Source organism: Boleophthalmus pectinirostris, unplaced genomic scaffold (assembly GCF_026225935.1).
Source record: "Boleophthalmus pectinirostris isolate CB_2022bp ecotype Guang Dong unplaced genomic scaffold, ASM2622593v1 HiC_scaffold_15, whole genome shotgun sequence".
NCBI lineage: Eukaryota > Metazoa > Chordata > Actinopteri > Gobiiformes > Gobiidae > Boleophthalmus > Boleophthalmus pectinirostris.
The window spans coordinates 32,524,069-32,540,881 of record NW_026571070.1 but is presented as its reverse complement, the minus strand read 5'-3'; the positions used below and the strand labels follow the sequence as shown (position 1 = coordinate 32,540,881).

General features: G+C 40.1%; 1 protein-coding gene across 8 annotated transcripts in view; it reads left to right on the top strand.

Moving 5' to 3' along the window:
• The window catches only part of LOC110165553 (microtubule-associated protein 4), a 171,525-nt gene that overhangs the window by 87,700 nt on the left and 67,012 nt on the right, over positions 1 to 16,813 (top strand). For 7 of the 8 annotated variants that reach the window (XM_055150708.1, XM_055150711.1, XM_055150709.1 and 4 more), the window contains 3 exons: positions 1,021 to 1,110; positions 7,586 to 7,756; positions 10,851 to 12,194. In XM_055150708.1, coding sequence (XP_055006683.1) covers positions 1,021 to 1,110; positions 7,586 to 7,756; positions 10,851 to 12,194 — 1,605 coding nt within the window. The remainder of the gene's footprint in view (positions 1 to 1,020; positions 1,111 to 7,585; positions 7,757 to 10,850; positions 12,195 to 16,813) is intronic. The other variant, XM_055150712.1, reaches the window with a different exon arrangement.

Below are 16,813 nucleotides of genomic sequence, written 5' to 3'. Positions count from 1 at the left end.
ATTTCAACACATCATAATATTAAAATTTGCTCTTTTAATATTACTTACTGTGGTCTTATATTATAGATCAAGACCATTCGGAAAAAAATCTGGAAAAACATCAAATTTTTGTGCTTTTTAATTTGTTTTTAAGTATCAGTACTTGTCCAGTGAGTATTTTGTTTTGATTAGTTTTGGAAAAATTTACAATATTTGATCATTTTCAGTGGGAGACATTTTGAATCACTGGTTGTTTTCAAAATGTCCAAAGCTTCATAATTGATCTTTTTCTTGATTTGTTGAGAGTAGGTCTGTGGTTTGTAATAGTGACTTAATTGATCATGAAATACCAATAACGTGAGTATAACCAAAACACTGTGCAGGGCGAGACAGGCAAGGAGACCCGGGACCGTTGGCATCCAGACAGACTAGACGTCATAGTGGACCAGACTGCTGCCTCAGACTGGAGAGAGAGAGAGAGAGAGAGAGAGGGACAGTCTATGTGTGTGTGTGTGTGTTTTTATGTGTGCGTTTGTGTGTGTGAGATTGAGCAAGTGACAGAGAGAGATAGGGAAAGAGAGAGGGAGACATGGGGTTCTTTGAGTTCTCCGAGTGAGGCTTGCACACGGGAGACAGACACTGCACTCAGCTGATGGGGACCTGACTTTTAGAAGGTAGGGACAAACCAGAAAAATATCCAAAGTGGAATTTTTCTGATGTGTGTTGTGATTTAAATTAGATTTTTTAGGACAGAAATGATAATTAGTAATTATGTCATATAAATACTGGACAACTTGCCCAAAAAACTGCAGTAAAAATGAATGAACATGTTGTATCTGAGAAACATCAAAGATCTGGACTATTCCAAATGGTACTTAAAAATGTGTAGCTTTTGCTTTGATTTGTGATGAATGGAGATGTTTTCAGTCTCGTTGAAAGGTGAGACACTGCTGTTTCTTTTGTCACTTTTAGTCTCTCTTATCTCTTAACTCAGTCACTAGCTCCAGCTCAGTGTGTCATTGAGTGCTTTGTGTTCCACAGGTTTGAAGCTGGCAGCGTCACACTCAGAGCCACAGGGAGAGGTGCGGCTGCCTTCTCTGGACCAGGCCTTCAACATCGACCTGTTAGCAGGTAAACTATCGTCCACCAGACATAACACCAGAGAGGGAACAAGGAACAACAAAGAGATTCAAAACAGGGATAGTTTACCAAGAACAAAGTCTTTTCTCTCAACTTGTGCTCTTACTCTCACACATACCGCTGTCAGAAGGTCTGCTGTGTCTCCAGCTCAGTCTCCAGAGGTGTTGCATTGTTTGCACCTGTATGTGGTCTGTGTTTTTCACATGAGCAGGTTCACCCTGAGCTCATGAGGGTCTGGAGAACACATGAAAACATTCTGCTGCTGTATCATCATTCAGCATTAGTTTGGAGTGATGGTCTGGTTCCAAGGAGGGAGGGAACTCAGACTTTCTCAGTGTAGCCTCTGCAATTGCTGACCTAAATCATGCTTGGTTAGTTAAAGCTCCTGTGTGGAGACCAGTGCTCACAGTGTCTCTACATTCTCAGTGAACCTCAGTGCTACACTGAGCACTGAGGTTCACCTTTTCCTCCTTGTGGGTCAGAGGTCAACAGATCCCAACAACCAGTAAACCACCAGAAACCCTGTCTTTTACTTCTCAATGAAGCTGCACTATTATGACCAAACAAAACTTTCAATAATAATAATGTCATATTTATTTCCTACTAGGAGTCAGTAGCTCAGCAGGAGGGGTACTTGGAAACTAAAAAGAAAGTGCTAAAAAGATTGTCATCTTAATGGCAGTTTGTTTAAAACATGTTCTACAGCCTTAAAGGTTTGAAACAACAATCAGGGGAGCCCATGGTCCGGATTAGCAGCCTCCCTTCAGACAGTCCACCCCAAAGCCGCTGTGGCTACAGTAGTAGCTTATCACCAAGAGTGGAGTGAATGAATAATGTACAAAAAAGTGACTTTAAGCTTTAACTGTGATTATGCATAATAGTAAAAGTCCTTTAGTTTCATCAGAGAACGAGTGAAAGGAACAGTGCTGAGTTCAGAGAAGCAAACATGTCTTCTGAATATTTCAACACACCAATACTCCAAAGCACAGTGGATACTTTAATGGTTTGTCTCTATTTCTGTCCCTGCTCCTTGTTGTTGGCCCGTTCCTCTTTGAATTATGAATACCTCGCCACTACAACCTTCTCCACCTCCTCCTCCTCTCCCTCCCCTCCTGCCCCACTCCTCCTCTCTGACCCCTCTCAGTCTCCATGGCCGGTCAGCCACACCCCCAGGGTCTCCTCAGCGGCTCTGCCCACACGCTGGAGCCTGGGCGGGCTGCAGCGTTCTCAGGTACAGCCTTGACCTCCACACATGCATTTGTTTCATGGGCTTAGTGGAGTTTTCATTCTGACGATGTGTGCGTCTCTGAATGTATACACTAATGAGTCATGTCATGTAGGGGTCACTGTTCATCACTGCAGGCTCCTATACTGTCTCTGACCTATAGCACATTTCAAACCCTACGTCTGATTGTATTTGTCTGGGATTCAGAACAAACACTTCCTACTTTACAAAGATGTGAGTCTGGGCTCTGTTGAATCTCCCCAAGTTTAGATGGATATGAATGGCAGGTGAATTAGCCAATCAGGAACACACATGGTCCATCTGTATCAAAACAAATATGTCTGTCTGGTGGGGGATCATTCCCATTCCCATTCTGGAACTGTCCTAAACTGGCAACATTTTGGAAAGATGTGCAATGTGAAACTGAAAACTGTTTAGGGTTCAAAATTATCTCAGAGGAGTGAAAAACATTGGAGATTAGAGCAGAATAAATGAGTGAAAGACTAAACTCTGTTCATCATCATCAGGAGAGAGAAATGTGGTTTTGTTTAAAATAATGGGAGAACAATGAGCTTCTTTGTTTCACATGTGTCACTGAATGAAACAAATCTGATTGGTTGAAAATGTTTGGTTCTGGCTGGAGGTGCATCGGAGAGAGTGGTGCCCAGACTGATATCCCTCTGTATAAAAACTACATCAGTCTGGATTTAACAAGCAAATATTACATCATTTTAAAGTTTTGTCAAGATCTATTGTCAGACCCTAACATTAAGTCAATACAGAAGTGGATTTCTTGATGTTTGTCACGTCATCTCTTTAGTCGACTTATTGATTGGCAGGACATGTCTTCAGTCAGTCACTTGAAATGTCTCAAAGTCTCAAACTTGGTCCTGATGTGGTCGTGTTTTATGGTATTTATATTCTATGGGTCTAATTCAGGTCTAGTCCCAACTTTAGTCCGGGTTTTGATGTGTTTGTGTGTGAAGTGTTTAGGGCTGGGTATCATTAAGAAGTTACCGATACGATACATACCTTGATACTAGGGATGGGCATTTGATCAAATTTTCTTAATCGATCGTCGGAAGAATTAACGATTATCGATTAATCATTAACGTTTTTATATTAAAATGATCATCATTATTATTACTATCTGCACTACTAATCTGCATAAATAAATTCAACTTTACGACATATAAACCGTAACGACTCTAGAGCCACATCAGCCCGTTTGACATTATAATGTGTTTAATTCAGTTTTGTTCAACTCTCACAGAAACAAAACTTAAAACCGCATCGCTAATTTGCATAAACTCAGCGAAGATAAAACTACAGCTCTTGTGTCGCTGATGCGGTCAATTTCTGTCGGATTAAAAGACATGACTCAGGTGAATACAGGTTAGTGTGACCATATTTGCGTTTGTCAAAACCAGGACACTGTACGGGGGGAGGGGGGCGGGGCCTCGTCATCCACATTGAGCGACTCTCACCTGACAAAACTTTTTCCCACTGGACACAGAAACATATGTGCTGCTTTGTACACTGTGCACATGGACTCACACTTGTCCCAACGCAACGGAAAGCGTGGAATTTCTTGTACAAATCATCGTTAAATACACATTTATGCTTCGGTACGCTGCAGACTGACGGACTGTTTGTGTCTCGCTCCTTCTGAGTGCAGAGAGACACATGTACAGACCTGTTTGGTGACGCTACACACAGCAACCTACATTCGATTTGTCGAATAAAATGTACGTAATCGATGAAATGATAATGAAATGATAATGATCAATTATCGATTAATCGACTAATCATGCCCATCCCTACTTGATACGTAGGCCACGGTACGATATATATCTCAATACAGTGAGCTTTTGATTTGATACGATATATTTCAGTTCGATTCGGTTCAATAAAAAGTAAAGGCTAAATCATGTCTGTGACACTAAAAGTCTTTGTGTTTCATATGAATTTTGCACAAGATGTGATTTAACAAATATTTTAGTCCTAAAAAACTGTGAAAATGTCAAATGTGTCTCTTAAACAAGTTTTTTGTCACCTAACAAGCAACACTGTAGCGCTATAACAAAATAATTTAGTAAAATATACCAAAAATAGACTTGGCAATATATCCATACAGCAGCCCATGATATCAATACTTTTTCATCACATTAGACGATACGATATATTGATATTTTGATATTTTTGCACACCCCTAGAAGTGTGTGTCCTCACCTTTGAGTCTTCATTGACCCTGGGGTGACCTGACAGGAGTAGTGGGTGACTACACTCAGGATCTTGTGCCTGGTCAGGTGGAGGACTAACCTACTGTGTCTGTGTTAAGTTGATGGGAGAACAGGTACAGGGAGAAGGCTGCGAGGCCTGGGCGGGTCTCAGTGTGGTTGAATTGTAATTTTGTGTAAAATGTGTTGATGTCCTTCTCTGAGATGGGCACAGTAGCTATTCTTGTTTAAATCTATAAAAAATAGATGCATTGAAAATCCAATTTTGTTCCAGTCCATTATCCTGCATCCCACATCACAAAATCCACATTCTACTCAATTTGTCCTCATCTACATTTACACATAACACCACAGGACTGGAACATGAATTAACACAAATATCTGTGTATTCACTCATAGGGCTGGTATCATTAAGAAGCTGCTGATAGGATACATATCTCAATACAGCGTACTTCCGGTTTGATACGATACATTTCAAAACGATTCAGTATGGTTCAATAAAAAAATAAAGGCTAAATCATGTCTGTGATACTAAAAGTCTTTGTTAAACCACTTCTTGTGCAAGGTTAATATGAAACATGCCCATTGTAATCTTCAAAACAGTGAAAATGTCAAATGTGTCACATAAAAAAGTTTCCTTCCTCTGAACAAACAACAAAACTGTAGCTGTAACAAAATAATTTAGTAAAATATGATATATTGATAGAGCAGTCCCCAATATTACTGTGATACTGTACCATCACATAAACTACATGATATATCTTTTTTTGATATGTTTGCACACACCTTTTCACTCATTTCTCCAGGAAATCAAAGATAGGAAAGGTAGAAAAGATGGTCACATTGGTCACTGTTGTATTAAATACTCTACCAGTCAAAAGTTTTAGAACACCATACTTTTCACAATTTTTTTTTACTGTTTACTGTTGACCAAAACTCCTGACTCGTTCTTTTTACAATAGAAATCAAATATTGTTCAGAAAGTTCTTCCCAAGTCTGTCGCAGAAGTTTCCATAAATGTGTGGCACTTGTCGGTTGCTTCACTCTTCTGTCCAGTTCATCCCAAACCAGCTCCATGAGGTTTAAGTCTGGACACTGTGCTGCTGGACACTCCAGGTTTTAAGCTTTACCATCTTGTTCTTTTTTCCTGAGGTAGTTTTGACAGAGCTTGGACTTGTGTTTTGTATCTTTTAACATTTTTTCTAACCTCTGTCTGTTCAGTTCTTATCTTTGTACCATTTCATACTCTTCATTGGACCTGCATGACTTGAATTGAAATAAAAAAAATTAGGGTGTTCTGAAACTTTTGACCAGTAGTGTATGTCCCGTCTCAAAAGGGAGCTGTTGTGAAACCGCCCTGGCTAGCTCTTTATTCGTTGTGGCACTAGTGTGTCTTGAGGTATTGCTATGTGCCTAGAAGAAAAGTCCAACTTCAGTTAAATTGACATAGGCTTTTATTTGAATCATTTCTTGTGCCTTGAGGAACTTCAGATCCTGTTGAAAAGTCAAAACAATCATTGAATTGAAAGAACTGTACTAAGGGAAAATGAAAACTCTGGACCCTTTTTGTTTTTAATTTTGTAATGTTCTAGTGCAGGGGTCATCAAACTAAGGTGTACGGGCCAAGTCCGGCTCTCCACACCCCTCTGACCGGCCCACCAGCCCCTTTCCCCCCAACACCTGCACTGGCCGTTTGAGACACTCCTTAAAAGTTGTCATGACCTCTTTTTTTTTTTTTTTTTTTTTTTTTTTTTAACATTTTGGCAAATAATAACACATCTGCATCTTGTATTTTGTAGATTTTTTCAATTTAAAAAATTATATTTATATGAAGTATTTATATTTATATCATTATATGACATATTTACATGTGCCGCCAAATTGTCATTACCTGACAAGCTCGAGATCAAACAGTGACAGTCAACACACGCACAGAGTAAAAAGTTGGCTAGTGTTAAAGTACAAAAACATATATAACAAAAGTGTGGAGGTTTTCAAAGAATATAATCTGCGTCGTCAGAGTCATACAATTCTGTTATACGGCCAACCCGACCCCGGTCCCCATCACAGTCCGGAGCCATAATGTGGGCCCTAGAGAAAAAGGTTTGCTGACTCCTGTTCTCGTGAGTGGTGTACCTTGGAATTTTTGTAAAGAGGAGATAAAAATGTACCTTTTTGAAGCTTTATATCATGTTAGAATGTTCCCTCAGCAAAACCATGTCTGAAGAAGGTTTATATGTCACCCATGTCACCCTCTCGGGACCTATTCAAACCCTCCTCACTGTTAATTGTAAGATTCTGTCTTACAACCCCACAAGCTTACGTGACCCATGCTCCCACACCACAATTGTGCATAAATATGAAAAAACATGATACAATACATTACAACTTCACAAACCTGATACAGTGTGCAGTAGTTTAGTTACTGGGATGAATGCTGATTGTGTTATGATAGCGCTCTGAAGGGGGAGCAAGGGAAGTGGTGGACTCAGAGCTACCAAAACGAAAATGTAACTTACTGATCATTTTAATGCCGTTGTTTTCTGCGAATAGCATTAAAAGGTGCTCAAAATATGATATGTTTTAATGTGTAATGCCACCTCCTTAACCTTAAACCTTCCTCATCACAAACAGACCTGAAGTTGTATTTGTTTCATTCAAACTTTTAACACACAAACACAAAGAGGAAACACTCTGTTCCACCTTGTTTTATGTGGCAATACAGGAAGTGCTGTTTTTTACACTGTTTTTAAACTCCATTCACCTTCATTTTCTGTAATATAGGACCTTTAAACATATGCTGTGACTCAGACAAGGTTGAAAAACACTGCTTTAAGCCAACCAAAATGTTAGGTTATGTTACCATCTGCCAGCTGTTTACAGGAGCCCAAATGTCTAGACTTTAAAAACAATGTCTCAGTGACCTTTACGACCTTCAACTCAAATGCGCATCAGCCTTGATTCTTTTGACGCTGTATCTCCTCCTCTTCCTCCTCCGCAGACTTCTCCCAGCCAGCGGATGTCAGCGCAGCGCCCCTGTCTGGTGAGAAGCCCCCCAGTGTAGCAGAGGCTCAGCTGTCCACCCCCCAGTCAGCCTCAGATGTGCCCAAAGACCACAGCCCCATGCTCCCAGAGCCCCAGCCTCCACGCAGCCCCATGGACCTACCCCCAGGTAAACCCTCCTCCTCCTCATGAGACAGGAATAGTCAGAGTATCAGACATTTTTTTTGCCTAATCATTGTGCAAACATACAGCAACATCCACTAAGAAGTCAAGATCATTAGTTAATTTATATATATAAAAAAAATAATATTTCCTTCTATATTTTTATATGAATCGGCTATGAAAAATATTCTGTACTCTACTTTAGATATTGGGTCAAACTTAGGATGTACACTATAGAGGTGCTAATGTAGAATTGAATATGCTGGATTTTTTCATATAAGGGTATCATAAATAGTAAATTGTGCTGATACATTAGTTTTATGCCCCATTCTCTGCGTGTCCATGTGATATTCGATATTGTCCTCAGTGTACGGAGTAGATCTGATGTTTGTCTTGCAGTTATGGCCGATAACCAATATTTGCAGATACCAATAGTGAAGTGACGTTCAAACAAAAAAAAAATTACCTTTTTAAAAAACACATTGTATTTATGTGGGATATAAATTCATATTTTGACTCATTTAGTCTTCTCAAAAAGGCATTGAGGACAAAGTGGGACTGACACATGAGCACACAGAGAATGGAGCAGTTGCAATATCGGACCGATACCGATATCTGTTGAAATCCTCTAATAACACTGATAGCCAAGTATTAATATACCATCCCTACTTTACAACAATCAAGTGGACCATGCTGTGCTATGACTAGTCCACTATAAACCAGAACAGTAGCTGTATTTTGTCATCATTATCTGGAATATACACACTCTAAAACACGTATAAAAAGATTTTTATAATAAGAACAGTAGAATTATTAAATCAGAATGTCTAAAAAAAATTTACTATTTCTGATATTTAGCATATTTCACTTTATTCATTGTTGTCTTTATCTGGAAGCCTTCAGTCAGTATATGTTAACCTTTGTTTGGTTGATAACAATGTATTAAAAAAAAAAAATAATGCATAGTAGAAATATTTATTAGTCAACTTATTGAAAAATAAATTACTAAATGAGCATTAGTTGCATCCCTTTAAGCCCCAACCAAAGAGAGTTCTTGGATATCAGTAGTCGCAAAAAAATGTAATACTGGACCAGCCCTACAAAATACTCAACAACTACTATTAAAAAGTGCATGCATGACAATAGAGTTTCTCCAGAGTTCCTGTATGAGTGGAATAGCCCTCCTCTGGCTAACTGTTGCGTGTTTTTCTATAGTGGCCTCTCAGTCCAAGGTCAGTGCTCTGCTGATGCTCACATGTACAGGGCACTCGTCCTGTGTGTTTATTTATCCCACAGTGAGGAGCTGTCTCTCCCATGTCCTCTCTCCTCTCTGACCACGGGCCTTTGTGCAGTCTGGTGCACATGAGGTCCTATAGGGAGCATTCAAGTGTCCACAAGAGGAGTTCCAACTGTGAGGGCAGCGGGAAAGGACAACACAACACTAGACAGCATTGACTTTTTCTGAAACATACAGAGAGCAGCAAAGTACAGTGTGCTATATTTATCAACAGTCTCATTGTATATGGGCATTTTTATTGCAAATTCTGCAATGAAAATTATAATTGGCATCACCTACTTCCTTTAGACACTGAGTTACATAATATATGGTAAAAAATGAACTGCCAAAGCACTGAATTGCACAATTATAGAACATTTACATTTGTATATCCAAGGTCCAGTCAGTCAGTTTACTTTTAATTATTTACTAGTCTAATTTCATTAGAAATCGCATGGTTATCAGTCTGTTCCTATGACAAAAAACAATCAGACACACTGATGCTGCCTTGTTTATTTGTATAGTGTAAATGTGATGTGAAAACACAAGGTAATGTTACTTGTGGTTTTGTGTGCCTGTACACACTATGATGGCCATTCTGTGACCTCTCTCATATTAATAATCCATTTTGCTTCTTTGGCCAGTGTCTTTTTCTAGCCCAATTCCAGCACTTGCAGCACAGAGCCGATTCTGTCATGGTTGTGTTAATAAGAAGAATGGTCCTCTGGAGGACCAGAGCACTGTATACAGGCTGACAGCTGCTCTACTTAAACTCTCCTGCATCGCTCCAAGAGCCTAAAGACACAGCAAAACCAACAGAAACTAGGACAAAGTGGAACACCATGGAACTTTCTGTTCCTTCCCTCCTCTGTTAGGTCCAGTATTGATGAGAAGTGGTTTAATTGAGTCATTAGTTAGGCCAGGGTCACTTGGACAATCACTGACCTTTTGTCTATAGGGTCATTAGTTTACAGTTGGTCATTATGTGTCCATGGAGACAGCACCTCCTAATACTTTACTGTAGTGTATCTTTTTTTTTTCTTCCAATATTGACTTCTTCAGAAGAATCATCAGGAAATGATCATGGATATATTACTATAAGGGTTGTTCCAATACCGATATTGGCTCCAATATTGGTACCCAATATGTGAAAATTTGTCATTATATACATTATATTTTTAGCATGGCTAATCACACTCTGCCTCCTGCTAATAAAGCGTTACTACCACTGCACACTGTTCATATGGTGTTAGAGGTCATGGTACTTTTAATGAAAGACAGATAATAAAAGTGACAGATGGGGCAGCCAGTTAACCTTCACTTATTGATTTATTTGTTTGACCTTTGTATAAATCCAAATTCAGAATGACATTGCCAGAGGATTATTGTCCCAGAAGGATACTCTGTTTTAGAATTAAACATTACAGATTACAAAAAACAAGCCAACTCCTCTGAGACGGCCCCAACTCTGTCTAGGAAAACATTCTTGCGTGAGAAAAGAGTGCTTAACATTATTCACACTTACCTCCAACTATTGCTCTGTTCAACTATAGGAACACAACAATTTTACTCACTGCTCATTCAGTGATGCTTTGTAATAGGTCCTGTAATCAATGTATAGGACAAAACTGTCACCTCTTTGTCACTTTTTGTTACCAATGACTGAATGACGTGTCAGCTGTCAGTGTAGCTCTGTTTTATATTCCAAACAGTGTAAAAAAACAAAAACAAACTGTTGCTATTATTTTACAATGCTTTACTTAAAACAAAATGTGTCTGTGAATATCTCCTCCACTGAAACTATCCCCTCTCCATCCACAACAAGGTGCAATAGGCGACTCCTGGCCCAACAAAGGCTCGTGCTTGGCCTCAGACCTCCCGTTCACCCCCAGCGTCTCCACGGTGATAAGTCGCCACGCCGGCCATCTCGGAGCCAACCCCGAGGACCAGCCCGACGGGTGGCCAGGCCGGGAGAGCGGAGCTTATGCTGGCGGTGATGAACGAGAAACGGAGGGATTGGACCGAAAGCAGAAGAAAAAGAAGAAAAGACGACAGAAAGATGAAGGAGCGTTCGAGCATGCGGAGAGCAGGGGCCCAGCCGAGGCACAGGTGCAGGGAGAAAGTACACCGGGAGACGACTTCTACAACAGGATTGGTCCGAGGAGGGACAGGGGGGAGGCTGGTTGGGAGGAACAGCTCGGCAAAGGCAGAGGCAAGAAAAGCAAAAGCCGTAAGAAGATTCCAGAAGAGTGGAGCGTCATGGCAGAACCCTTCGTACCATCTTCCGCCGCTACCCCCCAAATTGTCCCAGATGTCATGATGGATCTTGGAAGTTCTGGTGCCGTGGACTCTCCCTTCTCTGACCAACACAACTGGAGACCGGAACCCCCAGCAGAAGAAGATCTCATCCCAACTCCTTTATCACAAGATGTTTTCGCACCAACAATCAATCCCATCAGCCCCTTGGTGCTAAACAGCGAGCTGAAAGCCACCGCTGCCCCATTCACCATGCCCGGCTCCTTCCCAGCGGCCGACCAACCTGATGATTCATTCGACCTCCTGATGGATCTGGAAAACGGCAACCAAACCTTCCCCAATCCGTATTCAGCGGAAGTTCTCGCAGCAGACATGGTGGACAGCGGCATCTTTGACAAAACTACACCCCTCCAAGATTCCCAAGTGATTCCAGATGGAGACACTTCGGCGTTCAGTTCTGCGTCTCAGGCCAGCCCGCCAGCTAAGGATGACGTAGAGGCATCTGCTCCACCACTGTCTCCATCAGACGCTTCGTGGTTCCTCAACGAATCCCAAGTGAGCAGCAGCAATGATATTTTTGAGTTCACTGATAATTCTGGGCACCAGCTGCCCCTCGGCCTCTCCTTCGATACACCAAGTCCAGCTCCTCTGCGGTCCCCGAAAACTACGGCTCAAGAGTCCCAACCCAAAGACACCAAGAAGTCCAGAAAGTCACGGCAGTCATCTTCTTCAAAGAGTCCAACCTCACCAGATGTTATACCTTTTCCAACCGAAGACTCCCAAGCAATCAGCCCCTCTTCACCCCCTGCACCTGGGTCTGCGCTTAACCCATCCGCCAAGCCCTTCTTCCCCAGTTTTGCAGATCCAGTGGTGGACCCTGCGGAGGTCTCGCCAGTCTCTCCCACCGTTGAAGGTTGGTTGGTGTCAGCGCTGGACAGTAGAAGTTCTAGACCTCCCTATCCGCATGATGTTCCAGCGTTTGCTTGTGTAGATCAATGATGTTTGATAACCAGCTTTTAGGCCCAATGTGATTGAAAAAATGTTAGATTAAGTGGTTCTCAAACTGTGGTGCTCAGGAGTCTTTTGGGTTGTTTAGGTTTGGTTTAGGTATCGTTTGGATCTGGTTTACTTCTAGAACAATCTTGGTTTAGACATGATTTAATTTTGTTAGTGTTGGTTCAAATAGGACTGAGCACCATGACACATTTTTTGCTATTGCCTATTATTATGAATTATGTGTAATCTGATCATTACAAGACAGACTTGAAGCCATTTAACACACACAGAAAAGCTCCAACTTCAGACCTGTCTTGATGATTTGTAACAATTGGACCTTGATTTGATTACAATTTGATTCTTTGCCCAGGCATAATATTAAAAACTGACTTAATCTTGGATTCATCGCTGTTCAGTCATAATTGAAACCTGGTTTAGTTCTGGTTTAGTCCTGATAAGTCACAATTTGGGCCTCATTTATTTCATTTAAAGTGATTATTGATGAAAGAGTCTTTGAGCTTGTACCAACAGTTTGAGAATCACTGATGTAGAAGACTAACCACCAAGTTGTTTGTTCCTCGCATGATCACAACAATGACAAATTTCTCTTGTCTTGTAACTAATGCACGGGCCCACGTCCAGCTCTCACTTTGGAATGTTCTCTGTCTAACCCTTTAGTTACAAATCCACACAAAGTTGGACTGATGTTCTCCTGTTTAATCACGTTGTTGATGATGAACACTGGTCACTAACCAAAATCAAAACCGTTCTCTTTCACAGCACTGTCCAATCAAAACTGTCTTTTTTTAACAGTGATAACATTTTCTTGAATCCAAGTGTGGGGTGATCTTTGTACTAATCAGTGTGTGTAATCTCTTGTTGGAATCAGATGATTATAAATGTAATCTGTGATTTTGTCAATTCTGGTCATTTCAAATTCTGACTGGTGTTTTTCTCTTTCTTTGTATGTGCTGATTGCTGCCTGCTGATCTACTTTTAGGTGAGTCATTTTTTTCTGACAATTCATGCTCATTTTTGGTACGATTGTGGAAATTTCAAGGTTGCCCGTAGACTTAAAATGGCAAAATATAAATGGAAAAGGTTTGATCATTTAATTTGTTTGCTTGTTCCAAAAGTTGATTGGAAGATTTGTCTGAAATTAAAAGGCAATTCAGATGAGAATTTTGGGTTTGCATTAGGCCTGATGCAATTCTGTTTACACAAGTTAGTTTTTGTACACCAGAAGATGGTAGGTTTTGATTTAAAGATACAGTATGTAACTTTCTGGAGGTGGCATGTCACCCACTTTATTCCATGGAAATAGAAAGTTAAAACCATACTTTGGAATATTCTCCATGGAGATATGCGTTGAATGAAATACCCTGTGATTAAAATTATATTCAAAGACATTTCCATGGAAAAAAGCATGAGTACACCTTCTTCTAGACCAGTCAGGTTTGCGGAGGTGCAAGCCCTCTCACAGTAAGGGAACATGTTCGACTATTTTCAGTGCAATAAACAAGTAAAATCGGGGGGAAAAAAAACAAAAAAAACATGACTGCCTATAAAGTTGCATACTGAAACTTTATTTGTCAAGTTGTGAATTGTGTGGGTTCTTTTAAGCTTTCAAGTTTTCAATACATCCTTAGCATTGTTCCTATAAAAAGACAGAATCAGTAAAAGTATGTGCAAGCTGTTATTTCAATGTTCTAACCATGACTGGGGTTGAGAGAACTTGTTTTTTTTTCATATGGTGCATCTAAACTTATAGAGTTTGAAAAATCTCAGAATTTCAGTTTGTATTTGTGGCTGTTTTGTGTTGCGCTCTGTGATGTATGCTGTTGTCAGACTAGCTCAGCACGGCTCCATTAGCTCCAGCAGACTGTGAAATGTCCATGTTTACTGCAGCGGGCGAGAGCAGAGGTAAAAATAGCTGAGGCTGAGTTTGATTTGTCACTTCTCGACCAAATGTGTGGTGTAAACGGATGTTCTGTCACAGAGATGTTACATCTGTCCATCTGAAGGCCGATTAAAGCTTGTTAGTGCAACTTTTCAACGTGGCAACTTGGGAGAAAAAATAAAAGGAATATAATAAAGGATGTGCGTGTGAGGAAGTGAGATGTGAGTCTCAGGGCTGCACGATATAATGAAAAATGTGTTAGTCAATAAATATTCAAAGTAAAGTCGAGTTTTATAATTTAGCTAAACAGTTTGTACTAAACTAAATTATGAACTTTCATTTATAAATAACTTTATAAAGAACTTTGCACGGTCCCATAAGAGGATATTCAGTCATTTTGAATGAAGAAGCTGAAACTTACTATATAAAAGATGCAAGGGCAAGATGATGAATAAAGAAAAAAATAAATGAATGAATACAGAAATACAAAAAAAATAAGAGACTACACTGAAACAAATCAGTGTATCACCGTATGACACGTTGTTTCTGTGTCCGCAAGTCTTCCCTATCCACACAGCTTTGAGCATATTTGTTGACGTTTTACAGAAACAAAACTTAAAACCATATGGCTCATTTGCATAAACTGAGTGCTCAAAAAACAGTTTGTTATTGTGCGCTGATGCGGTTCAGCTCAGTGGAATATGAGTGTTCTTTCTGTGACAGAGGGGTGTTCTGCTGATGGTGAATCTGTTCTGTGTTCTGTTGCTTTGAAGATGGTTCATGTGAAACTTTTCAGAGATTAGACGTCTGCAGGTCGTACACACAGACTGTTTATATGAATGGACATATATTCTAGCCTCTTAGTGTTTTGGTGGTGAATTACTTCGCAGAGCATAGAACTACATCAGTGTATCAGTGTTTTCAGGCATCCACATAGTGCTGGATCAGTGGATCAGATCTGTACTCAGATGAATTCGTGGGAGCTGGCGGCACCAGATCGTTCCATCTCTGGAGCTGTTTTCAATCAGCCAGATTAGTGTGGTCGAACACTGCATCCATGAAAACGACTCAAATACGCACTAGTGTGGACGGGGCCTTATTTTGTTTACTTGTTCACTGCCGTTCTTGTACTTTATCCATTCCCACATGACAGGAGCATGCAATCATTTAGAATTTGAAACAAAATATGAAATTATATTATGCAACAACAATGAAATTAGTAAAATACTGAAAAAAACAACAACATATTTTTAATAAATTTTATTCTTATTTAATTCTTGTACTTTTTTGTTGCAATACTGAATTTCCACCATTCTCATAAGAGTGGAGGATGTATTGCGATTTTGAACAAAAAATCTGAAACAAAATTTAAAAGTATGAAATGTGCATGGACAGTAAAACAATAAAATAATAATAATAATAATAAAAATTAAAGTATAGAACCTTTTATGGTTGCTTTACCAGCTAAGACCACGCGCTTTTACAATACTTTACAAAGACATTTGGGCCTGGAAGCAAAAGCAAGACTTCTGAATGGTGTGACTGACAGGCGAACGGACCAGTCAGAGAAGCGCGTGGTCCGCTCGTGTCAAAGCAAACATGGAGTCAGAGCAGAAATGTTAGTGGACATGTGTATCCTTGAGTTTGTCCCGCTCTTGTCCTTGTTGTAGATGTGGATTTAGGGAGAGATGTGGAGAATTGAGCCCCTCACAGCTGCCTTCACCCTGCCTCACAGTAATAAGAGCCTTGGTGGTGCCAGGGGTGTGCCTCTGTCATCAGGGGGCTGCTTAACTGTACAAGACAAGACAGCAGAGTGCACTAACCAACATGCACTGTATCCAGACTGGAAATTTACTCTGGCACAAGCCTCTACATCTGTAACGGTTTAAAACTCTCAATGATCAGTGAGAATCTTTTTAATGGAGAGGTCTACAGCCAGTCCTCAGTTAGTAAAAGCAGTAGCAGATACTAAAATGTCAAACAGTATTTCGATACTAAGTTAGAGACTCAATGCTCAATACCAGTTAATAATAATAATAAAAAAAGCTCTTTATTTAAGCAATAGAATGTGATTGTCAATATTAAATCACTGTAGTATCTTATATGTGTGTAATCCCTCAGTGGTACAGGTAGGTTCATAGTGGTCCATGTGTGTATACTAGTCTATGTGCTCTTCTACTTGTTCTGATACAGCTCAAGATCATTCAAAAGACATTCAGGAAAGGTTCAGTTTTGCCCTGAGAATGTGACTTGCTTGAACGAATCTTGAGTTTCGATACTGCTGTAAATTCCGGACTATAGACTGCTTCTTCTTCTGCTTTTTCTCACACTTTGAACCCTGCTGCTTATAAAATGATGTGGTTAATATGTGGACAGATTTTTTATTTGGCACACTGTCCATTCATATATACAGTCTATGGTTTGGCAACACAGCAGATGCGCTCACAGCCTGAGTGAAGAAAACACCGCTGTGTGTGCGGTGACACGTGGAGCTAGTGTTCACATGAAGTTGTGACACTAGCCAGTGATAATGTCAGTGCACTCAAATAGTTTATCGCCGTGTGATAAAATAAGTTATGATGCTAAATGAACATTAGTGAGGGGGATACGTCTTATCTGTGTGTGTAAATGACGAG